Source organism: Mytilus galloprovincialis, chromosome 3 (genome assembly GCF_965363235.1).
Source record: "Mytilus galloprovincialis chromosome 3, xbMytGall1.hap1.1, whole genome shotgun sequence".
Lineage (NCBI taxonomy): Eukaryota > Metazoa > Mollusca > Bivalvia > Mytilida > Mytilidae > Mytilus > Mytilus galloprovincialis.
In genome coordinates, this window is record NC_134840.1 from 73403246 (window position 1) to 73430617 (window position 27372).

The 27372-nt window shown below is 31.9% G+C and overlaps 1 protein-coding gene across 2 annotated transcripts; it reads right to left on the reverse strand.

Annotated features, from left to right (window-relative positions):
- Positions 1–3022: 3022 nt before the first annotated feature.
- Positions 3023–27372, reverse strand: LOC143068890 (metastasis-associated protein MTA3-like). 2 transcript variants are annotated; one of them, XM_076243235.1, is made up of 20 exons: positions 27184–27372; positions 26642–26709; positions 26363–26456; positions 23267–23457; positions 22888–23005; positions 22427–22532; positions 21068–21167; positions 13560–13748; positions 13029–13103; positions 12636–12694; positions 10288–10373; positions 9713–9829; positions 9386–9439; positions 8624–8685; positions 7137–7362; positions 6616–6807; positions 5525–5644; positions 4663–4730; positions 3996–4102; positions 3023–3449 (listed from the first exon to the last, which is right to left on the reverse strand). In XM_076243235.1, exons 1-20 carry the CDS (start codon positions 27209–27211, stop codon positions 3338–3340), a joined length of 2172 nt encoding a protein of 723 aa, XP_076099350.1. In that variant the 5' UTR covers positions 27212–27372; the 3' UTR covers positions 3023–3337. The 2 variants fall into 2 exon arrangements, with proteins under 2 accessions (XP_076099350.1, XP_076099351.1); XM_076243236.1 differs by lacking the exon at positions 3996–4102 and having other exon boundaries at positions 3305–3449.

Genomic DNA, 27372 nt, shown 5'->3' on the forward strand with positions numbered 1-27372 from the left:
TTGACCACAATGTTCAAACTGGTTGGCAAGTTTGTTGGCCTGCAGATTAATTGAACACAATGTTCAAACTGGTTGGCAAGTTGGTTGGCCTGCAGATTAATTGAACACAATGTTCAAACTGGTTGGCAAGTTGGTTGGCCTGCAGATTAATTGAACACAATGTTCAAACTGGTTGGCAAGTTTGTTGGCCTGCAGATTAATTGAACACAATGTTCAAACTGGTTGGCAAGTTTGTTGGCCTGCAGATTAATTGAACACAATGTTCAAGCTGCATACTCTTTAGGAAGATTGTGGCCTAGTTTGGATGTAAATGAGCATTTTTCTTCCGCAGTGCAACCTCTTCCCGTTTGTTGATACATTTGTAGTTTGAAATACTACCAACACTCATGGTACCAGGACTTTTTCAAATTTTTCTTGGCTTCTATTATGGGGCATTGTTAAATATTTGGTATGTAGCTTCATAATGTTAAGTTGCAGCCTCTAAGCAATTTTTGTTGAGCCTGCGACTCCTGTTGCAGAAAGCCAAACATAGGGATAGTGATCCTGCAGCGTATACTAACTACTTAAAAGTTTAATATATCAGAAGGTAGAAGACCTGTAGGCTCCATACTTTGTATATAGACACTTTTTGTAATGAAGTTTCTGTCTGTTGTATGTTCGTTTTCCTTTACCTTATTTTCATGGTTGTGAGTTCTTGAAAAAAGTTAAAGATTTTTTGTAATGTTAATTTCTCTCTTATTAAGGTCCTCATGTTTGTCAGACATCTTTTACTTGACCTCACTCATGTTATTTCAGTTTACAAAGTTAAGCTTTTGTAGTCGAAGTCCATAATTAATTACTATAAGCAATAGGTCCACTATATTTGTTGTATGGAATGATTGCAAGGTGTACAAAATTGCAAGTGTTATCTGACCTTGACCTCATTTTTATGGTTCAGTGGTTTGTGTTTGACATGTTTTTTTCAAATACTGTATACAATAGGTCAATTATATGTAGTGTATGGAAATATTTAATGGTGTCCATGTCAGTCTGTCAGGTTTGATTTGACCTTGACCTTATTTTCATGGTTCATTGCTTGAAGTGGAGTTTTTGTCTGTTCTTCTTATCATACTAGAAGCAATATATATACTACATGTGGTGCATTGAATGATTGTAAGGTGTACATGTCTGTCTGGCAGGGTTCAGTTGACCTTGATCTCAATTTTCATGGTTCATTGGTCAACATAAAAGTTCACAGGTTTTGTCTGTTTCTTGTATACTATAAACAATAGGTCTACCATACTTGGTGTATTGATAGATGCTATATGCAATTGGTTTATGTTTTTTGTTCTGTTTTTCTTATAATGCTATATTTGGTGAATGGAATGATTATAATGTGTACATATTGGTATGGCAGGGCTCATTTGACTCAAGTCATTTGACTTGTTCATCTTTCAATGGCAAGTTTTCCTGGTTAAGATTGTTTCCTAAGATACTATTAGCAATAAAGTAAAATGATTGCAAGTTGTGTATATGTCCATCTGACCATGACCTCATTTTCATGGTTTGGTCCATTTCGTGTTTATTATAAGCACTATGTCATCTTTCATTGGTAAAAGGAAGGATATCTAGGTGTTTGACATGACCTCATTGTCATGGATATCATGTTATGTTATTGTGATACGAGTAGTAAAACTTCATCTTTAAAATCAATCATTGATCAATTACCCATGAAAAGATCAGGGACATTTATACCTTAATATCATTTAATAAACCAAATGTGTTTGTCCTATTATTCAACGTATCGAAAAATATGTGAATATAAAACATTTTGTCAGTCATTAAACCATTAAAATTAGGTAAAAAGTTCTTCGAGATTGGCCTACCAATTTTGGAGATGAAAAAAAAAACCAATGCACTGATGCTATACAGAATCTGAAGACATTTAAATTTGTAAAAAGGCTATGGATGATCCAGCTTTCCTACCTTCAGAAATTTTACAGAAAGCTAATGTCATGGCTGCTGCTGTTAAGTATTCCTAAATCTCATATTTCTAAGACATTTGTCATAGGCAAGACAAAAAAAGGGCTTTGCTCATTGTGGAAGGCCGGACAGTGACCTATAGGTGTTAATTTCTCTCATTTGGTGTCTTGTGAAGAGTTGTCTCATTGGCTATCATACTACATCTATGCTAAATTTTCAGACATTCAGAAAGATTCCTGAAAAGGTCTTTGAGATTGACCTTCACATTTTGGAGATGAAAATGTGTAAACTTTGTAAAAAACACATGCATAATAGACAGACACAAAGAGTTGGCAACAGCACACCTGGTTTATTTACATATATACTTGAGATATCCTTGATAAACTGACACTAAATGATTTTGAATTTTTATTCAACTTGATTGAGTCAATAAGTTAGATATATAGTCAGTCAATGCTATAAAAATCTGTACATATAATCCAGGTCACAGACCACATTAATATACAAATGGATAATAATAATCATGTTTACAATCATGATTACAGCAACCCTGGACTAATAATCATGATTAAGAAATGTTATTGAGTTATAGTGAATATCACTGATAGATTTCACAACTGTGAACAGATTTCTGTAATGATTGAGATGATGAAAGTTAAATGAATAATTGAAATATTATTATACACACATGCTAGAATATGGTTCAATATGACCAACAACCAATTGACAGTATTCAACAGCCAAAGGCTACAAACTTCCCTGATGATGACCAACAAACAATTCTTTGATTCTAATGAGTACGAAAACATGTAGTTTTGTCAAGTGTGTTCATGTTGCAACAGTTTCATATAACCATGGTAATATTCAAATGAGGCTACAGTAAACAAAATTAACAAACAAAAATACAAATAAAGAGCTAAATGCTAAACATTCACACTATGATAATGACTACACACAAACAAAGACTAATAGCTGCACGAAACTTGAAATTTGAAAACTAAATGACATGTTATGATAAAAAGTGTAGAATATGCATGTTTTAGAAACTAAAAAAATTGAATAAAATTATCCATTTGTATATTTCTTTTTTTCATATCATACAAAATAACAAAAGATGATAGCTTGTCAGGAAAGGTCAGAACTTGGTATGAAGTCCCACTTCCTGAGTTAGAGAATGAAGTACAAAAATAATGATATCTTTTACACATGGTTTTATGGTTTGGTTTTCTATTCCGTTGGTTTCTTTTCTGTCTATTTGTGTTTCAGAATTTTGATCAGTCAAGTTTGGCCTTCCTCTCCCAGAGAATTGTACCACTGTGATGGCTGACAAGTTATTGCGTTGATTAGAAACACCCAGAACACACACACAAGTCTCTCAGTCTAATACCACAACATCTGAATGAAGCGATGGTTTTATTGGTAGCAATCGCCATGGGTTTCTAGCAGTTCTTTTGAAATCATGTGGATTTACCTGTCTCCTAATTTTCCTAGAAAAAAATAGAATGTAAATATTTTTTCTTCGTATACACATATTAAATATCAATTTGGATACATAATTAATTTTCCTTGCTAGGATCTGAAAGCCTTTTTTTTTAATGTTTGTACATAATTATAAATGACTATAAGTAACTAAATTATTTAAGAAGCAATTTTAGGTTTGATAGATTCAAAGCAATTCTATGAATGATCAAACAAATGTTTTGTTATGCGTAATCTTCTATTATGTTGTATGAGACTTATGCAGGTGGAATTCTATTATACCTATGCCCAAGACAGTGGAGCATAGATTAATAAAGTTCCAACAGATGTTGCACCAGTCCTGATGTATAAAATTGAGAATGGTAATTGGGAATATGAGAGACAACCTGACCAAAGAGCAGAAAACAGCTGAAGAATGTGAATGTGAAGATTTTGAAAAGGGATCAGATCTGCTATTTTCCAGCATTTAGGTCCCCAAAGTGTATCAAATATTTCAAAAACAGATTTAATTGAAATATGGCTTTTTATTTCAAATAATTTAATCCTTAGATTACCTGGTAGCTTCCGTAGCAACAAAGTAAACATCATCTGGAGCGTCTATCCAATTTATCATCTGCATTCTACCGCGCCCATTCATATGATGATTCATAACATTACCCCTCTGAAAATTAAAACCACTAACATTAAAATTTTGTTCAAATATTGGTAACTTGTTACTAAATAAATATTTGGTTAAATAAAAATTATTTCTACAGATAAAATAAGACATCTATTGTCTCACTTTAAATGTAACAAATTTTTATAAGAAGGAAAGGGCTATTCCATTAAAATGTATGAGGAAGGGACTTTCAAAATATCCCTACAACCAACAACCATCTTGACCCATGACCTACATTCACTAATTAAAGTCCCTTTGTACCCCCCCCCCCCATACATTTTAATGGAATAGCCCTTAATAATTTACCCTTTATCAAGCAATATGAATGCTTCAATAAAAAATATAGAAAATTACACCATTGCATTTGCTATCCCACATAATTTGGTCCAGTGTTTTACTGTATGCAACACATTGGTCTCTTTCATAAATAGAGTATTAGGCATATCACATTAAAATTTCTAATTGTGTTATTTATGCTTGGAGTATCTTATGTCTCAAGGGAAACTTAGAAAAAGTCTCCAGATATCACATTTGGTAGTTTAGCTATCATGATATAGACTTACCATGCCATGCCTCATAACAGATCCAATTTGTCTTATAACACCCATGCTAGGTCGCTTTGAAGGTGGACCTATAAAAGAAGACAAGAAAGGATCATTACTGATGTTCAGGTAGACTTGGTTTTCGTTATGGTAAAATTTTGTTTATTCAAAAGTCAAAGGTTCCCCCAAGCTGCATTTTCATGGATTTGCTATTGTTTAAATCGTGCTTTGTGATATGAAATTTTTTTGTTGTGGAATTTATAATGCGGAATATGGTTTATTAATACATACATTGCACTGTGATTACTGGTGGATAGATGGATGTTTTACATTCAGCTGTAATCTTTCAAAAATATTTAGGATCAGAACATGTTAATATGATATGATATGATTTATACAGTGCCATGAACTAGACAGACAGGCTAATACACAATGCTTTGTACTAGACAGACCAGGGTCAATACACAGTGCTGTGTACTAAGCAGACAGACAGACAAATAAAAATAGCTTTGTGCTAGACAAGATAGGTAAAAAACACAATTTTTGTGCTAGACAAACAAGCCAATAAACAGTGGCTTTTACTAAACAAGACTGGCCAACACACTGATGTGTACTAGACAGACAGATAAAGTCAGTATTTTAACATGTTCACAAGGTAACAGTCTATAGAATAACCTGCAAACTTTATTCTGAAGCCAACCTGTCTTTGTGGTTTCTCATAAATGGCATATGCTTGGAGAAGCAGCAGATACCAATTAAAAAGGACTTACAAAGATTCAGACCCATAACCTCTCTTAATCAAGACAATTCCACTACCAAGAGTTTGCTCTTTTGTTAATATATACATGTGTTAATCATGAACTGTAATTGAAATTATACTGACCGTCTATGCCATTTGTCTGTTCATATCCCCGCTTTTTCATTATGGATGGTGACATAGATGATGCATTATTTGCTGCACTATTCAACTTAGCTTCTTGGTACCTCTCATTAAACCATTGTTCTGTAAAAACAAATAAAATATTTCATTAATGACAGTAATATTAAACAAAAATCAAATACTCCTTTTTCATTTGAAATTTCAACATATTTAAAACTAATTCCTGCTATGGTTTTATGAAATTAGACTAAAACAAGAATGTGTCCCAAGTACATGGATGCCCATCTGCACTATCATTTTCTATGTTTAGTGGACCTTGAAAATGGGATAAAATCTCTAATTTGGCATTAAAATTAGAAAAATCATATCATAGGGAACATGTTTACTAAGTTTTATGTTGATTGGACTTCAACTTCATCAAAAACTACCTTGACCAAAAACTTTAATCTGAAGCAGGACAGACAAACGAACGAATGGATGTACAAACAGACCAGAAAACATAATGCCCATAAATGGGACATAAAAAAGGGGCGGATGTAAAAAAAATCATATTCATGCCCCTCTATTTGCATTGCTGACAATGTTATTTTTTGCTAAGAACATTGTACCCTCACTTTACTTTTGATATTTATCAGGAATACTGTATAGCAGGTTATGTTCACAGTTATATCAAAATCGTCAAAACAAATGCCGCCAATTTAAAAGAGCATATGCAAGGGTATTGATAAAAGTTTTGAATCGGCCAAAATAATAACCACCAAAATATTTCGTATACCTTATTCAATGTAAATCGCGAAATTTTACACCAGCGAAAATAACCTGCTATACGGTAAAATAATACTAACTGCAGTTTAACTGTGCACTATCAATACAGCTTTTGAACATTGATATAATTGATGCAAAACTCAACTTATACATGTTGCAGGAACAGGACATTGGACAGACTTGATTTGTAGCTTATTTTCTACTGTGCACTTAAAATTTACTGATTGATAGATTGTTGGTTGCCTAATGTTCAGTGGCAAATATTTCATACATGTTCACGACAATAAAATTGACCGTGTTGTGATTCTGAGAATACTGCTGGTACTTACGAGGTTGCGAAGGAATTCTAGGGAAAGCATACCGCTCAGGTTTCTTGTGATCATTTTCTCCTTTAAGGAGCAGAGCTGGTTTTTCCATGCTGGTATCTATTCCTAATTTAGCTACAACTGGATCTAGAGTAGCCGTGCCCCTAGGTCGAATCTGTGGTACATATTTGCCCTCTTCAGCTAATCTGAGCTGACCTAAAATCAAAAAGATTAACTCTTTAAAATCAATACAATATATGTCATTTTTTAATACTAAATAGTACATTTTTATGCTTATTCTGAAACACAATAAAGCAAGAAAAAAAATCTTTTTTCTTAATTATTATAATAAATTTAATATAACAAGATGTACTTATAGCCTTTCCTCACAAATGATCCTCCCCCCCTTATAATTAAGCAGAAACCAGTTGATGAGGGATGGATATATTTCATAGCTTACAAGAAGCTTGATACCAATTTAAAGAATTTAATTTCTACTTGTTCCCCATCACAGATGAATTTAGCAGATTTGACTGAATACTTACATTCTTGTTTGATGGCTGCTATATTGATAGGAATGAACGGAGATCTTGCTGCCCTACGTGGATTAAGTATATCATTACACAACCTTCTGGAGATTCTAGTTAACGAAGTCGTTACAAGACAGAATGCAGCTCGTGTTTTCATCACTGGTCGAGGACTACCGGATCGGACCATTAAACCATGAGCTGTAGCAAGATGTCTGGCAAGGTGTGCCTTTAACCGAAATTCCTAGGGAAAAAAAAAAACATTGTCAAATAGCAATTTTGTAGGTATGTTAATAATATGCCATTTCAGCAGTTCTGAGCTAATGAACTTACATTTCAAAAGGCAGTTCCTATAAAACATGCATCAAGCAATGGAAAGCTTTAAATATATTTCCCCTTTCATAGAGAACTTTACCATCAAAATAATCCAATTTTGTTCTGAGCAGTAGCTTAAAGCATCCAACCTACATGGGATATGATTTTTTAAATACAAAAATGAAAATGACTGTGCCAGAAGGCAATTTACTATGTAAAATAAAGAAATTGTAATTGACGTATCCAGATTAGCAATGACAGAAATAGGCTAAAAAGTGAGCTAACTTATTCTTTGGCCAAATAAAAATATATGTGTGGTTCCAGTTACATACTTTTTAAAAATAGGGTCGGTAGGTCGGCAAATTTTATTTATTTATTTTCAAATTTTTATTTTGGATTGTCAAAATCCGGAAAAAAATCGTAACTACCAAAATTGTTTCCGGTAATATACACGTCAATACCGGAAGTCGGCCATTTTAAAAGTGTTTGGTTGCAAAATAAAGACAGTCATTTACCTGTTTAGTTAATTTTGTTGCATTTTGACAACAAATTGTTATGAATTCTTGCATTTTAACAATAACAGATACTTCTGATGGAAATTCAGATGACAGAAATCTACGAATTTTATTATTTTAATTCACAATCTTCAAAATTTGATCGTTTGAAAATTTATTTTTCCGAAATGAAAAAAAAGTTCTAGGGTCGGGGGGGGGGGGGGGGGGGGGGGGGGTTTAAACTAGGGTCGGTCGGGTTACTGGAACCACACATATATTTTTATTTGGCCTTTGCTTAGTTGCATTTAATTTTTGACCACCATTGTTGTGTTATAATCTGTTTAATCCATTGTCTTCTTTAAGTTACATTAGTTTGTTTGGTATTTTAATCAGGATTACAAATAAGAAAAAGTTTATATCAATCATACAGTTAACAAAGTGCAATTTTTTTATAAGCTTTGCATGCAGACTTTGATAAAAAGCAAGAAATCCAATATCCATCAAAAAAATAAAATTCCCCCCAATCAAAGAAAATTGGTACACACAAATATTAATGAATCTGCAATAGTTCATATCATCTACTTTCATTTTATACCCAAGTAAAATATTAACATCATATGAACAAGCATCATAGAACTACAAGATCAAGAATGCTGGAAAAATAATAAAGCAAAAGCAATTAACAAAATCACTTACCTTCCCACATCCCGCTATTGTACACTTCTGCATTCTCATTGAATTAAACTGTGCTATTCGTTCTGAAAACAAAGTTGTAACTTATTTCTTATTTAAAAATACTTCTCCAGTTTTTAGTTTTCTCTAAAACATGCGTTTGGTATTTTTTACATTCACGGAATGGATATTCGCAACAAACCATTTCTGTTGGTCCATAAGATAATAGACAAATGCAAAGCATGCAGCAGTTTGGCAATAAGGGCAAAGACAGGAAGGCTTAAGAGTCAAGAGTAGGGAGATACGTAATCCTGTAGACTGTTACCTTGTTGGCTACAAGATAAAAATCCCAATTGGTTTGTCTGTCTAGTACAAAGCAGTGGTTATCATCAAGTCTGATAATTTCGTTTGCCCTACAAGTCTAGTCATCTCATTAACCTTAAATGAACACACTTAAGGGACAAACGAAATTACTAACTAGTATTGTATTAACATGTTATTGTCCTGAATATAAAAACTATCCAAGATATTGCTCTTTGAAGTTGTCTGTTAGATTCTATTGTTTTTGCAACCAAAATTTTTTTAATGTGTAATTTTCCAATTGTTTAAATATGAACCCCATGATTATTTCTAGATAATTTGTAAGACATAGACATAGCAAGAATATAGAAAATTTGCTTGTATCGTTCAACAGTATCATAGCGGATAACCTTTTTCAACGAGTTTCTCAGTAAATGGTCTTTATAAATAAATAAAAGTGAAGTGAAACACTTCACGTAATAATACCTTGTCTTTGAGCGACAATACCTTGTCTTTGGGTTGGTGCTGGCCTCTCTCCATCTAAAACAAAACAATTCCATAGAAAAAAAATTAGGAAATTACTGACAGCTAAAAATGTCAGTAGTCATAAAATTACTTTTAAATAGATGGAAGAAAAATTTCAGAAATTATATTACTTTATCAACTTGTATAAGGAACCATTCCCCTTACACATGCAAGTCTTGGGGAGGTTTTTTTCTGCATTAATTTACTGCTTTCGTTTTATTGAAATTACCAAACAAGTCCCAAATGTTACTAATTTCACACTACTTTATGCTTTTTTCCCCAACTTACCTAATCTAGTAGGCATTTTGAGACCACCATATTTTTTCCAGTAAATCCAACATGAAGAACACAATCTGCATTGCATGTGAGTTGGACCCCATGAGTACCATTGACTTGAATGGGCAGCTGAAATAAAACAATACAAATTTACTTATTATCTCAAGGAGAACAATCCTAAAAGACATGAAAGATATTGCTATTATTAAATAACTGTTCAAAGAAATATTTGACACTCCATTTGAACTTTCATAAAATGTGTATATCAATAGAACCTGAACTTTAGCATTTTCTCACTCCTATGTAAAACATTTAATGTCTATTAAAATAGGTTGAAATCTCACTGACAAACTAACAGTTTTCACACCCTTTTGTTTCATTGCTGTTATAAATTTGAACATCTTCATTTTAAAATTGCTGCCCGAAATCGACATGTTACTTGAATAGACTAATTACAACATACAAGTTTAGTTTTGTTTTATCAACAGTATGAATTGATCAATATTTGTATTTTTGTGTAGAAATTCTAGTTGGAACCACATGCATTATATAATTCATAATTCTTGAAATGATAAATGATGATTTACCATAACAACTTTCACATGCTCTGCCTGATACTTGGCCATCCAAACCATTAGTTTTACCATCAATAGCTGCTGGGTTAGGTTTGTTACTGAAAGTAAATAAAATGTACACATTACATTCAAAGAAAATGCATGTATTCAGTCAAACAGGCATTAGATACTGACATATCTCAACATGTTAGTCTTGTATTATTTTAACTTTTAGTTTCTTGTGTACAATTTGGAGTTTAGTATGGCGTTCATTATCACTGAACTAGTATATATTTGTTTAGGGGCCAGCTGAAGGACGCCTCCGGGTGCGGGAATTTCTCGTTGCATTGAAGACCTGTTGGTGACCTTCTGCTGTTGTCTGCTCTATGGTCAGGTTGTTGTCTCTTTGGCACCAGTGTTCTCCCCAGGCCGATATGACTTTTCACATTTTTATTATAAATGTTGGTTAAAATTGTCAAGTTGCTCATCACCGCTGAGAGGTCGGTCAGTGTTACGCAATAACTGATAATTAGTTTTACCTGAGCCACGCTTATCTCAGTCTTATCGGATTATGTCATCATGTAATAGCGTACATGATCATCAAGAAGATAGATATTTGTAGAAGAAAATTAAAAAAAATAAAAACTTCAGTGCAGAAATTGAAGAAATAGATCGCAAATACATTGTATTTACGCATTGTGTGTGTGATCACTTGACCATTTAAATAACGAATTTTTTCATTGGTCGAGAAGAAGAATCTATTTTACCACGACCAATGAACGTGATGAATACACATTGCGATATTTACGATGAAAATTACATGAATGAGAGTATTTGTAATTGAAAAAAATAAAATAAACTTTGATTAAAGATAAAGAGAAGTGATTTATTTTAATATAAAGTGAAAAAATGTTACTTGCAAGGTAAATTGTCTCAAGCTGTCGTGTTTTTAGAAATAAAATGATCATTGAACATCGATCGTAAAATTCGGTTCGTCGGGAAATATGTGACAATCAACACGGGTACGGAATTGCTGCAGCTTCTATATAATGTCACTAGTTGATAATTTCAATGGTCTTAACTTTAAAAAAAAACTTGCAAAGTTTCGTTTATATCTACCTGAAAGAGATAGGTTTTAACAATAATACACACGGAAGCGTAATGTAAAACTACGGAAACTTGTCAGCTGTTCATTTACATATTTTTATTAAATATCTTAACCATATTCGATTTTATTAATTCTGAATGAACATGTTCTCTGCAAATAACAAAAGAAAGACTTCTAAGCAAAAGGCATATGATGGAAGTAGAAGTATTTTTTTCTCAGCCTAATGACTTCTATTAATGAAAAGGGGAATACACCTTCCTCTTCACTGTCAGTATAAGCAGATGTCATTGCTTCTCCTAATCCCAACCTAGCTAAAGTTTTAGCAAGTGATAACAGCAAGCACCATGTTTCTGGTTTCAATGACAATTAAGTGGCTGACTGAGTTTTCATGGCTTACAAATGTTAAAGGGGGTATAAGCAAAAGAGGATAAAGACAAAACTGAGGAACAGACTGTCCAACAAAATAACACTATCTTGAAACATTATCCCTAGAAGGAGCAGAGAGTACAGAGATGAATATTTATATTTTGACTTATAAATAACTTTTGTGTTTAAAATCAATTTATTTCATATATATATATATATATTCTTGTAATTCATTATTAAATACTCTGCATTATCAAACACATATAACAAAAGCATTATAATTCATATTGCATGTCATGGATTAATGACTGATTGCTTCAGATCACAAAAGTTCACTCTAAAAAAAGAGTTACGCGCCCTTGAATTTTGCGCCTTAAAAAAATCCTGGGGAGAACACTGGGCACATTCCCCATTTCCATTCTCAATTTTATGTGTAACATAGTATAGCTCACATCAATATCTTAAACAATACAACACACATTCATTGGCCTTCTTTTACTTTAGGGGTCCCAACCCATATAGATCTATACTTAACTATCCCTAACCCCAAACCCATCCCTAACCCATACCGAAATCACACACTAGCCCTAACACTAAAACCTAACCCTAACATAAAACATCCCCAAATCTAACCATAACCATGAATGAACCCTAACTCTAAGTATAGGGACCTTTAAAGTAAAAGAAGGCCAATTCATTTGAAGAAGCTAGAAATAAATCTATCTATCTGAATCAGTAAGGAAATAAAAATGCTTGGTTTTTTAAAGGATTACTTACTAACAAACATAATAGTCTTTCGATTGCATATTGAGACAGCAAAACCAAATATTGACATAACATAATTAAAGGGGAAATTAGTAGAATTTCTATATTGTTTATTCCTCAATATAGTGAACGGCCTACTTACTAGTTTGGAATGTAGACCTGCTTTAATTTACTTTCTGCTTCTGCTGCTTTGATTCTTTTCTGAAATAAAAACATATTGTGTCTTATTACACTGGAAAATTTAAGATGCATTAATTTTATTGCTATATGCAGCAAAACAGGAGAGGCATTTCTCGATGTACTTTTGTCTAGTTATAGACATTTTACATCAATACACTTTTTTTGTTTGAATTACAAGAGGGAGGTCAAGACTTTGATCTCAGACCAGGTCCAACCATACTTCAAATTGATGAGCATTGAGGCCAAGTTGACAGCATTTACAAATAAGTACAAAATAGGTAAGTTTTGAATCAGAAAAATGTGTCTGGGTAAAGTGGATGTTTTGTATCATTCCTTACAATAAAGTTAAACATACCTGTTGAACATATCTGTCTGTAGTTTTCCACATGTAATAATACTCTATTATACACTTTAAAGATTTCCATGGTAACTGTAATAAGGTTAATGTACAAATATAACAAACATGTATAAAATAATTATATAAAAGTTCCATTTGTAAATATATACAAATAATTCATACTTGACCTATAATGGTTTACTTTTATAAATTGTTATTTGGATGGAGAGTTGTCTAATTGGCACTCACACCACATCTTCCTATATCTATTGTATTAAAAAAATACCAATCAGCTTATAAATAAAGGTGTTTGGTGTATGTGGTTTTTATTTTGAACTGCGTGTTAATGTTCTAAGAGATCAGCTTATCAGATGATGGGTTATCATATTTCCAATGGATACTGAATACATTTGATTTCATGCGATGTCTCATAATTGGAGAATAAGAAAGGGAACACTCACAATAAATTGACATTAAATCAATATAAACATGTGTTAGTTAAATAAAGATAACATGAAACTTTAACCACAAGCTTCTCTAAAAACTTACAAAGTCTTGTCTTATATCATTAAAATCTTTGCCATATTTTTGTAAAGCTTCTTCAAAAAGATTTGCTTCTGATGCAGACCATTCTTCCATTTCATCTCTGCAGAGGACTGGACCACCAGTGGGTACTAAACTGTTAGCACCTTTTGATGTGTCGTAAGTGGCCTTGTGTAGAGTATCCATAGCATGGAACTGAAATCAAAAATACAATGATGATTAAGAAAAAAAATAAGCATATTTTTTATTTCTATGGATGTATAAGGAAAATATGTTTTCATTTCCTACCATAGAAATATATATATAGGGTTTGTATGTTGTTAAGATATTTTCTATAATCTGTCAATGTACAAAAGATCAATTATACTCGGTATTTTGGAAAAGTATAGAGTTAGCAGTTGCAACGTCTGTTGTGTTAATGAAATGTTTATATAGCTTTTTTTGTTCAATAATCAGCCTGTTAGTTTTCTCAATTGAATTGTTTTAAATAAGGGCCTTTTATTGCTGACTGTGCAGTATGGGCTTTGCTAATTGTTGAAGGTGGTACAGTGACCTATAGCTGTCTATTTCTGTGTCATTTTGTCTCTTGAGAAGAGCCGTCTCCTTGGCAATCATACCACATACCCCCAATGCAGTTTCTCTTTTAAAGTCCTATTTATCTAATCGAAAACAGCAAATTAAAGTCAACAATGTTCTGAGTGGTTGGGCTGACATCCATAAAGGCGTACCACAGGGTTCGATACTAGGGCCATTGTTGTTTAACATATTTATAAATGATATTTTTCTTTTTGTTAAAAATAGTAGTTTATATAATTATGCAGATGACAATACTTTGTCTTTCTGTACTCCAGATTTGGATTTATTAATTTCAACTTTGGAATCTGATTCAAAAATACTTATTGAGTGGTTCAGGGTGAATAAAATGCAATCAAATCCTGACAAATTTCAAGTTTTGGCTGTTGGCAAAAAGACCTTTGAAAAGAACCCATCTTTACATATTCAAAATTTGAACCTTACATGTGAAAAAACAGTAAAATTATTAGGTATAGAAATAGACTACCAGCTAAATTTTGATGTTCATATTAGCTCAATCTGTAGGAAGGCATCACAGTCATTAAATGTTTTAAAACGTTTAGGCTCAGTTTTTGGATAGACAACTTACTATATTTCATACTTTTATTCTTAGTAATTTTAATTTTTGCTATTTGGCATGGCATTTTTGCACTGAGAAAAATTCCAAAAAACTAGAAAAGGTGCAGGAAAGAGCACTCCATATGTATATGAGGATTTTACCAGCTCCTACGAGGACCTCTTACTTAAAGCTAAGGTGCCCTCCTTGCAGATCAGACGGATAAGAACAATGGCTCTAGAAACTTTTAAAATTATTAACAACATAGCTCCTGCATGCTTACAAAATTTGGTGAATGTCAAAAAATATTCTTTCAGGTATGTAAATATTCTTGAAATTCCACAGGTAGTCAACCCGTTATGGTAAAAAATCGTTCAAATTTGCTGTTGCTAATTTATGGAACAGCCTTCCAAACCATTTCAGGACTGAAAACAGTTTTTCACATTTTAAAAGTCTTGTTCAGTCCTGGAATTGTTTGGAATGTCGCTGTTCTGCTTGCAGATAATTCTTGAGCTGTTTATTATTAGGTCTTTCCACCTTTCCGTGGAAAGACCTATTGAATTTGTTCTGATTATTATTATTAGGTCTTTCAACCTTTCGGTTGAAAGACCTATAGGTTTTGTTCTGATTATTATTATTTTTTTTTTTTTTCTTCCGCCTAATTCTTTTCTTTCGTAATATTGATGTTTCAAAAGATGTCGCTTAGATATTTAGAATATGATATCGTAAAGTGTATGCGCTTTAAAAACTGACAACTGCGTAAACAAATACTTTACGTTGTAAGAGTTATCTCCCAAAACACTGTTTTTCTTGTGGCCACTACTCCTTCGCAACCATAAAAGATTATGACAAATTTATTTTACCAAATTGCTCGTTACAACTTCAGGATTAGGATTTTAATTTTAACTGAAGCTATCCGGAAACTCCATATGAGAGTTATTCCCCCTTTTCCATTAAATTAAGTGATATGCATTTCTGAATGGTAAACCATAAGTGATAGAGACCTCGGGTCTTTAGATTTGAGGTCCTTGGTCCTAAAAAATGAAAATAAGGTCAAGGTCAAAGGTCAAGGTCATATTCTAAATTTTGATTTTGGCTTATTTTCACTTATTTTCAAATACCGTATGACATTTCGACAAATAATTTTTCATAAATTGCTAGTTGCGACATGTTCTTACTTGTGTATTTTGATTGAAAGGGTGCGCAGACAATAAATGGGAGTTTTTGCCCATCTTACATTTAGAATTATGCGTAAAGTGATATTAATCATTAACCAAACATATTAAAGACCTAGGGTCTTTTGATTTAAGGTCCTTGGTTGGTGACCTTGAAATTGAGGTCAAGGTCGTAGGCTAATAGGACGTTCTAGATTTTGACCTTTGCTTTGAATTCATATTAATACATCACAAAGCCATAGGAACTAACATTTTAAACTGATTTTTCATATTTCAATATCAAAATAGATCTTTACTAGTGGAAAGACCTTCAATTGTTCTCTGAACAATTGGTTTTTAATTATTATTATTTTTTTTTTTATTCTTCCGCCTAATTCTTTTCTTGCGTAGTATTGATGTTTCAAAAGATGTCTCTTAGATATTTGGAATATGATATCGTAAAGCGTATGCACTTTTAAAACTGACCACTGCGTAACCAAATACTTTACGTTGTAAGAGTTATCTCCCCAAACACTGTTTTTCTTGTGGCCACTACTCCTTCGCAACCATAAAAGATTACGACAAATTTATTTTACCAAATTGCTCGTTTCATCCTCAGGATGTTCTGTTTTATTTTGACCGAGGCGGTATAGAGACTCCATATGAGAGTTAGTTCCCCTTTTGTATTTGAAATTTTGAAATGTATTTTAAACTGGAAAACCATAAGTGATAGAGACCTAGGGTCTTTTGTTTTGAGATCATTGGTCCAAAAAAATGAAAATTAGGTAAAGGTCAAAGGTCAAGGTCATATTCTAAATTTTGATTTTGGCCTATTTTCACTAATTTTCATTAACCTTATAAGATACCGACAAATTATTTTTACTAAATTGTTAGTTGCGACATGTCGTAACTTATATATTTTGGTTAAAAGGGTGTGTAGACATTAAATGGGAGTTTTTGCCCCTCCTATATTAAGAATTAAACGTAAAGTGATATAACTCATTAACTATACATATTACAGACCTAGGGTCTTTTTATTTGGGGTCCCTGGTTTATGACCTTGAAATATAGGTCAAGGTCATCAGTAAATTTGACGTTCTAGATTTTGACCTTTGCTCAAAATTCATATTTATACATCATTAAGCCATACGAACTGACATTTTCAACTGAATTTTAATATTTTCATATCAAAATAGATCCTTATTGGTGGAAAGACCTTCAATTGTTCTCTGAACAATTGGTTTTTAATTATTTTTTTTTTTCTTCTTCCGCCTAAATTTTTTCTTGCGTAGTATTGATGTTTCAAAAGATGTCGCATAGATATTTGGAATATAATTTATATATAGTTTATACGCTTTAAAAATTTACAACTGCGTAACAAAATACTTTACGTTGTAAGAGTTATCTCCCCAAATACTGTTTTTCTTGTGGCCACTACTCCTTCGCAACCGTAAAAGATTACGACAAATTTATTTTACCAAATTGCTCGTTACTTCTTCAGGATTAGGATATTCATTTGGACCGAACCTATCCGGAGACTCTATATGAGAGTTATTTCCCCTTATGCATTTGATATAAGTGATATGCGTTTCTAACTGGTAAACCATCAGTGATATAGGCCTAGGGTCTTTGGATTTAAGTTCCTTGGTCCAAAAGAATTTAAAATAAGGTCAAGGTCAAAGGTCAAGGTCATATTCTAAATTTTGATTTTGGCTTATTTTTACTAACTTTCAAAACCTTATAACATATCAACATCTTATTTGCACTAAATTGTTAGTTGCGACATGCCATTACTTATAAATTTTGGTTGAAATGGTGCGTAAACAATAAATAGGAGTTTTCGCCCATCTTATATTTAGAATTATGAGTAAAGTGATATAACTCATTAACCATACATAATAAAGACCTAGGGTCTTTTGATTTGAGATCCTTGGTTTATGAACTTAAATTAAGGTCAAGGTCATAGGTAATTTGCACGTTCTAGATTTTGACCTTTGCTTTAAATTCATATTTATACATTATAAAGCCATAGGAACTGACATTTTAGATTGATTTTTAATATTTTGATAATGAATTACATCTTTACTTGTGGAAAGACCTTCAATTGTTCTTTGAACAATTGGTTTTTAATTATTAGGTCTTTCCACTTTTCCGTGGAAAGACCTATAGGTTTTGTTCTGATTATTATTAGGTCTTTCCACTTTTCCGTGGAAAGACCTATTGAATTTGTTCTGATTATTATTATTTTTTTTTTTTTTTTTCTTCCGCCTAAATTTTTTTCTTGCGTAGTATTGATGTTTCAAAAGATGTCGCTTAGATATTTGGAATATGATGTCGTACAGTTTATACGCTTTAAAAATTTACAACTGCGTAACAAAATACTTTACGTTGTTAGAGTTATTTCCCCAAACACTGTTTTTTTTGTGGCCACTTCTCCTTCGCAACTGTAAAAGATTACGACAAATTTATTTTACCAAATTGCTCGTTACATCTTCAGGATTAGGATATTCATTTGGACCGAAGCTTTACGGAGACTCCATATGAGAGTTATTCCCCCTTTTCCATTTAATTAAGTGATATGCATTTCTAAATGGTAAACCATAAGTGATAAAGACATAGGGTCTTTAGATTTAAGGTCCTTGGTCCAAAAAAATAAAAATGAGGTCAAGGTCAAAGGTCAAGGTCATATTCTAAATTTTGATTTTGGCTTATTTTCTCTTATTTTCAGCAACCGTGAAAGATATTGACAAATTATTTTTACTAAATTGTGAGTTGCGACATGTTGTATCTTATAAATTTTGGTTGGAAGGGTGCGTAAACAATAAATGAGAGTTTTCGCCCATCTTATATTTAAAATCATGCCTAAAGTTATATAACTCATTAACCATACATATTACAGACCTAGGGTCTTTTTATTTGAGGTCCTTTGTTGGTGACCTTGAAATTGAGGTCAAGGTCAAAGGTTAATAGGACGTTCTAGATTTTGACCTTTGCTTTAAATTCATATTTATACATTATGATGTCATAGGAACTTACATTTTAGATTGTTTTTTAATATTTTGATAATAAAAAAGATCTTCACTTGTGGAAAGACCTTCAATTGTTCTCTGAACAATTGGTTTTTAATTATTATTATTATTATTATTTTTTTTTTTCTTCCGCCTAATTTTTTTTCTTGCGTAGTATTGTTGTTTAATAAGTTGTCGCTTAGATATTTGGAATATGATATCTTATAGGTTATACGCTATAAAAATTTACAACCGCGTAACAAAATACTTTACGTTGTAAGAGTTATCTCCCCAAACACTGTTTTTCTTGTGGCCACTACTCCTTCGCAACCGTAAAAGATTACGACAAATTTATTTTACCAAATTGCTCGTTACATCTTCCGGATTAGGATTTTAGTTTAGACCGAAGCTATCCGGAGACTCCATATGAGAGTTATTCCCCCTTATGTATTTGATATAGGTGATATGCGTTTCTAACTGGTAAACCATAAGTGATAGAGACCTAGGGTCTCTTGATTTGAGATCCTTGGTCCAAAAAAATGAAAATAAGGTCAAGGTCAAAGGTCAAGGTCATATTCTAAAATTTGATTTTGACTTATTTTCACTTATTTTCAAATACCATAAGACATATCGACTAATATATTTTCCTAAATTGTTAGTTGCGACATGTCCTTACTTGTATATTTTTGTTGAAAGGGTGCGCATACAATAAATGGGAGTTTTTGTCCATATTACATTTAGAATTACGCGTAAAGTGGTATTACTTATTAACCAAACATATTAAAGATCTAGGGTCTTGTGATTTAAGGTCCTTGGTTTGTGACCTTGAAATTGAGGTCAAGGTCATAGGTTAATAGGACGTTCTAGATTTTGACCTTTGCTTCAAATTCATATTAATACATCATAAAGCCATAGAAACTAACATTTTAAACTGATTTTTCATATTTTAATATCAAAATAGATCTTTACTAATGGAAAGACCTTCAATTGTTCTCTGAACAATTGGTTTTTAATTATTATTTTTTTTTTTCTTCCGCCTAATTTTGTTCTTGTGTAGTATTGTTGTTTAATAAGTTGTCGCTTAGATATTTGGAATATGATATCGTATAGTTTATACGCTTTAAAAATTTACAACCGCGTAACAAAATACTTTACGTTGTATGAGTTATCTCCCCGAACACTGTTTTTCTTGTGGCCACTACTCCTTCGCAACCGTAAAAGATTACGACAAATTTATTTTACCAAATTGCTCGTTACTTCTTCAGGATTAGGATATTCATTTGGACCGAAACTATCCGGAGACTCCATATGAGAGTTATTTCCCCTTATGCATTTGATATAAGTGATATGCGTTTCTAACTGGTAAACCATCAGTGATATAGGCCTAGGGTCTTTGGATTTAAGTTCCTTGGTCCAAAAAAATGGAAATAAGGTCAAGGTCATTGGTCAAGGTCATATTCAAAATTTTGATTTTTGGTTATTTTCTCTTATTTTCAACTACCGTGAAAGATATTGACAAATTATTTTTACTAAATTGTGAGTTGCGACATGTTGTAACTTATAAATTTTGGTTGGAAGGGTGCGTAAACAATAAATGAGAGTTTTCGCCAATCTTATATTTAAAATCATGCCTAAAGTGATATAACTCATTAACCATACATATTACAGACCTAGGGTCTTTTTATTTGAGATCCTTGGTTGGTGACCTTGAAATTGAGGTCAAGGTCAAAGGTTAATAGGACGTTCTAGATTTTGATCTTTGCTTTAAATTCATATTTATACATTATAAAGTCATAGGCACTGACATTTTAGATTGATTTTTAATATTTTGATAATAAAATAGATCTGTACTTGTGGAAAGACCTTCAATTGTTCTTTGAACAATTGGTTTTTAATTTATGCTGCTTTTGGTTGCTCTGGTCTAGCATGTTTTTACTTCATTCGAAAATTTGTTGCTTATTTTTATTGCATGCGATGTATGCGAAATTTCAACTTTGTATTACAGGTTTTTTTTTATATGTCTAAATGCACTGTTTTTATGTTATTTATATGTTTTTATATTCGGTCAAAAGCTCCTTAGAGCTTGTGTTGCTTATTTGTACTTATGCCGAATCAAAATAAAGTTTTCTTATCTTATCTTATCACATCTTCTATTTTATATGTGTGAATAAATTCCCATTAATAGTTATTGAAAGTTATTGCCAAAAATATTTTTAACCTTACCAGTGTAATATCTCTTGAAGCAGCAGCTGCACTCATGTGTAGACTTGGTTGTCTTACAGTACTTGTACAATCTAATGCTCTAGCAAAGGTTCCAACAGATCTGTCAAAAACATTACACTATTAACAATATACTATGATAACTGTTCTTATATTTAAACACCCACAAACTGTCTAATTCAAATGACTTTTATGTTTATTAAGTAAAATAATAGATCTGAAGTTATCCAGCTTAAGAGAAGTGAAATATGTTTTATCAGGGGTTAGAATCAGGGCTTCCAAAAAATATTTGAGCCAGCCGGACATTTCATATCTGATTCCGATTTTAATTCCTTAAGACTTAGTCACAAAGGGTAATTATGGTAATCAGATGGCCATTCCAATGATTGACATTGCATAAAAAAAAAGATTTTAAACTTTACTTTGATATGATATGAATTTGATGTTCGGATGTAACTGTTAAATTGGCAGTGCATCATTCAAAGTGTGCACATCAGCGTGCTCATATCTGCCTTAGACTTTTTATTTGTGCAAAATGACATTGTCAAATCTGTAGTTTCGTTTTCACATTGTTCTAACCAGATGTTGACTTGACAATGGTAAAACATGGACCATAAACGGATACGTAAAATCCGTGAATGTTTACAAAGCACGACTGAGTGAAGAAGTTCTTTCCATGTTATTTCTTCAACAAAATACTTGTATCAATGATAATTTTAGCATTTTTGAAGAAATGTAGGATGCATAATTAAATTTCCCACCTGTGCACATGCGCACACGTGTTCTAGTTCATACGACGTAGTTCTGACGATTTTTCATTTAAAACCTTTTTAAATTTTTCATCAAATCATGTTGATAAACCAATTTCTAATAATTTTAATCTTTTGGACTACGTTAAATAAATAAGAAACAAACCGCTGAAAAGTAAGAAAAAAATTGTGAATAGACCGATCAATTTATACGATGTCCGGTACTGAACATAGTTCACCTGTCACCTGAACAGGTAGATTTCAGCTGTCCAACTACTAATTAGCCTTGATTAAAATTAGAAAGTATTGGATTAGGTGTTGTTTTGATAGTAATTAATCATCATGTCACATTCATGACCGGAAATGTGTTGATGTTTATGGCAAGAGGTTGGGTCAAAAAGATCGTGAATTATGTAAAAATGACCGAAAAAGCCTTGAAAACTAAAAAGTATATGACAGTTTGATGCTTTGCCCAGCCGGACTTTTACCGGACATTATACAAATGACCGGAATATATGACCGTTTTGGAAGCCCTGGTTAGAATACTGCTAAATTCTCATATATATAATGTTGGAAAACAAAATAAGTTCAAAGATAATATTACAATAATTACCTGGCTATAATGAGGAACTGGTCAACTTGTCTATCAGACAGGCCATGCTCTGGTGTCCATATAAGTTCTTCCAATTCTTCCATTTTTCTGCAATCATCTTCACCTTCTATAATACATATGATGATTGATTAGTAAAACAATTTTTAAGTTTCATGTATTGAATTCAAATTTTATCTTTTCATATTAAAGTCCACCCCATTTTAAAGCAGGAAATAAAAGGTTATTTAGAGCCTACCTGACAATTGACTTTTTTACCTTTAAAATGACACTATAAGAAAGTATGCATGTAAAAATTTAAGACAAGTTTTTAAATTGCTTACTCAGAATTGACTCTTTTTTACAGATTTCATTTGAAAATGAATTAACACTATAATCCATATAATATCTGTATATCTTTAAATATAAAATAGACAGACCAGTAAAACTTCCTACTAAACAGATCTTAAATCGTCTAAACTTACCTGGCAGTACATATGGTAAACTTTCAGCCTGAAATCTAGATCCTACTCTTATCTCCCCTTTATCTGCTAATAAAGTCCTTTGTGAAGGGTCATAGACCAGTGAATAAAAAAATGTGTCCTGAAATCATATATATATATAAATTTTAAGTCACTATCTTCATTCATAAATCATAACTAGTATAATGTACAATAGACTGCTTTGAAAATGTAAAAGACAAAATAAAAAATATTTAAATAATTGCAACATTTTCAATTTCTTGATTAATTTTTTTATACAATTGTCATTAAATTTAGTTACTACATGTAGTTACTGGCAATTTGATAAATATTCTTTCAGGTCAACATTTAATCATTAATATAGATAGGTAGCTTAGCTTACATCTTTGTTTAAATATGTCAACAGTGATTCTGTTTCATTTAAGAGAGTGACAACACATTTCCCTCTAATATGTGTTGCTGGCAAAGTTTCTACTTGTCTTGATAAGAACAATTCTCTGTGTTTTAATTGGTGTTTTTGTTTTTCAGATACATCTTCTACCCTGGCTTCAATCTCACTATCTTCAAGCATATCTGAAATAAAATAATTAAATACATGTACAACTGAATAAACTTGCATTCATTATTCACCAACAAAAACAACATGTATTTTCTAGGGAAAAAATATGCATTTTTTTCTAGAAAATATCAATTAAAACCTCTGCTACCAAATATCAATTAAAACCTCTGCTACCATGATTACAAAATGTTCTACGGTTTCTTGCATGGTACAAGCCAAAAATAACATCGGGCAGACATTTTTTAACTTTCAATTATCTCCCTTTAATTTTTTTCCTCTATTTTCTCCATGCAATTCAAAATATCTGTCTCCACTGTAATCTGTACACTGTAACCTGTCAATAAACACTATCAATAGAGGCTAAGAAGCCAATAATGTCAACTACATTTGTATTTGCTTTACACAAGCAATCTGAGAGTATTTCACGGCAATACATTTTGAACATAGTTCCCTACCGGTTCCAAAATTCATTGTAGAATTTGTACTGGAAGAAAAGGATAACTTATCTAAATTGTCATGGTGTCAACTATAAACTAAATGTCAAGCTAATATCTTCAAAAAGGACCATCACTCTTAACAAAATCAACAGACCAAAACAAATTTTGAACTGTTAATTTCTGTGTCCTTTGGTCTCTTGTGGCGTTGTCTCATTGGCAATTACAGTAATGGGGCTTCGTACTGGTACATAGTTGACATCCCCATCTCCCCACAAAATTTTTTGATAAAAAACTTTTTTGTAACTGTTTGAAAAGGTCTAATGAAACTCCTGTAATATCAAATCGTATGTGGGCGTATGCAGTATTTTATTGGAAAAAACTATTTTCCATCATCAAATAGAAGCTGAAACTGCTTGTAAATCATTCTCAAACCCTTCACAGTTGTTAAAATAAGTTTATATCCCACAAAAAACAATTAAGAAACTTGTTTATGTTTGAAGTTTAGAATGGAAGTTTGAAAAGCACAGAGAAAAATACGGCCAGAGTCAAAATCTGTACATACAATTGACTAGATATCAATATAATACAACTTTGAAAGTAAAATAGTTCCATCCTGATGTAAATTAGTGTTAAATATATCTATCACATTAGTGTTTGAAGGGTTTTAAGCTAATAAATAACATATTAGTCTGCATGAAACATGAATAAGAAACGTATAATAACTGATTACGTTTTCTAATTTACACACTGTAAGCTGGTTTATGGTTGTCTTTCTTACTTTTTTGGTACAGCTTCATTCAAGCAGATACCAGTTTATTTTATAAGCAATGCAATGAAAAGAAATTAGAAATTTGTTATGAAGCATTTAATTTCTAAATTTATATTATTATTCAATATTAATTTGATATTGAATAACTTATTAATATGGATTAGATAAAATTATTAGTTCGAAAAATTATAAAGAGTGCGAAATTTGAATTTTTCTCTTATTTCTTGCTTATTGCTTATTGTCCGCACCCCAGCTGGCAGGTTCAATTTTGGAGAATAAACCGCAGACTATACAAGCCTTTTATCGGTATACCACATCTTCTTTTTTATATTGATCTATAACTTGTTAAGATAAAATAATATCTCAAATATCAAATCAATATCTTCAAAATTGATTTGCTGGACTGATGGAAAGGGACAGAAAAACCAACATGTACAAATGTACAATGTATGTCTAATTTTTCAACATTCATTCAATAAATTTTAAAATAAAAAAATGTTGTGTTGTTAGACAAGGAAAAGTTTCAATCCACGGATTTATGCCATGAGACAGGAAACAAGATTTTATATATTTAAGGCCAAAGCAAAGTTTTAAATAACAGGACAAATTTCAATTAAAAATAATTGTACTGACACATAATTTAGAGGCTTTCTGAAATTCCACACAAAAACATTGTTATTAAAACCCTGTATCACTTTTGCCATTTTTAGATTTATACACACTTTTGGTGTTACTTTGTATTTCATTTCTTGATCTTGAAATAAGCTTCTTTTCAAGTTTCATAAAAAATCATCAAAATGATAAGGTCTTTTTAATCTAATCATTTTAAAATAAAATTCATGAAAAAAAATCAAGACCAGACTGTCTTTAAATGTCAACTGCAAAATATAAAGTCTTAAGACATTCTATGACCATCTTTCAGTAAAGTATTGAAAAGTCAAAAAAACAAATTTTTTATCAACAACGAAATTTGAAATTCAAGGTATGAAAAGTTTTGCTATGTATTTTTTAACTGTGCTTGTAAAGTTATCTAGGTAAGAAATGACTTGGCGAAGCAAAAATTAAACCTTGTATGAAACTAACAATTCTTAAAATACAACACATCTTGCTGTTATTAGATATTTAATAATAGGATACAATTACTCACTTTCCCAAATTTTGTTTGTCCTTGTTAGTTGTTTAAAATGTATCATTATTCTATTTATACAATTAAAGCAATTTATACAAATCAAGAACAATTACATTTGTGTAGGTCTAATGTCCTACAATGTATGGGTCAGTTTTAAAGCTGACAACAAATACATGTAGTCAACAACACAAGATAAAACTAATTCAAAATAAAATATATTTTCCTCTAATCAATGTAAGAGAAGACTTCATTCGCATATATATTTTTATTTGCAAGTAATATGGACCAAAGTTGATATTATGCCCTGGGAATGGGGGTTGTTTACATTTTGAAAAGGTACAGCCCCATCTCATCAATGAACTAAAGTTAACCAATCACAACTCTCTCATTGCCGGACTATTTTCGTTTGTAGTACAAAATCCACGTGCTAATGTTGTTTTCCTGATGTAAATACTCCCAATTTACACATATGAAACTCTTGAAGTTCTGAAAATATAATGTTATGATGCTGTGTTTCCACAGCAAGCACTGTCAACACACAGAACTTATGTGCAGTCAATTTTCAAAAGTAGAATCAGACTTACTTTGGTGTTTATCGGCAAGCAGGGTAAGTGAACTGGAGATGTCCCTTCTTCGGTAGAAACACATAACTTTTGCTTCGACGTTGCCATTTGGAGTCTGAAAAAATGAAAATAGACATCTGATATCGAAGCCATTTCGATCACCTGAACACGTGACCACCCAGTGTGATAAATTAACACCCCATAGGTACCTCTTTGCCCTTTACCGGCCTCAATTTACATTCTTTTTTATTAAACAGCTAATTTTACGACATAAAAAAGAAAATAAATAAAATGCTGTACCTTGTTTAGTTCCTCTATACGTCGAATTTGGTATGGAGTTGTTGAACTTGTCTCAAAATAGACGTAATCTGTAATAAGAAAATAAAAATTCTTTGTTTAAAATTAATTTGTAGTATAATCCTTCCGCCAAAACATAGTCCATTTTAAAAAGCTTCCTTGAACTTAAGTACCAGTTGAATTCAAATTTAAAGTATTTTTCTAATATAAATAATTGTAATACAAACTGAATATACGAATCTTTCCATTGATTTGTTAGATAAACATTCGTAAATCCATGTTTTAGAAAAGGAGAAAAACTTCTTCCTTCTGTCATTCCGACCGCTTTACTTCCCCCTTGAGATCCCCAAACTGAACTTCCTTTCCACATTACACTTCAAAACATTCACAAAAATGATTGAATATCCATTTTCACTAGTAAACAAACAAATTTCCTAAAAAATGCGGTTTATTTCTCTTTAAATGCATGATTATGGTGACACAATATTCCAACGCGTTGGAAGAGTGGGGACCGTCCATGCTGTTTCCCAAAAATTCTTCCGTACCTCCTACTCTGTACATGTTTGCAGCCATGACTGGTAATTATTGTGTTGTTCTCTCAGTTGTGTTCCAAAAGTCCAACAAGCCGACAAAAATACATCAATAAAATATGGGTAGTGTCCGGTCAGTATCACCCCCAGACGACATTTCATGGAGTCGCCATTTCTCGGCTTTTCTGTCTTCCTCCTCTTTTC

Bases quoted from the DNA above. Each gene is read 5' to 3' on its own strand.
- LOC143068890 (XM_076243235.1), bottom strand. From the start codon at position 27,211: ATGGCTGCAAACATGTACAGAGTAGGAG. The intron at 10,374-12,635 runs GTAAGTAGGCCG...ATTTACTTTCAG, and splicing joins CAGGTCTACATTCCAAACTA to TAACAAACCTAACCCAGCAG. The intron at 9,440-9,712 runs GTAAGTTGGGGA...GTTTTGTTTTAG, and splicing joins CAAAATGCCTACTAGATTAG to ATGGAGAGAGGCCAGCACCA.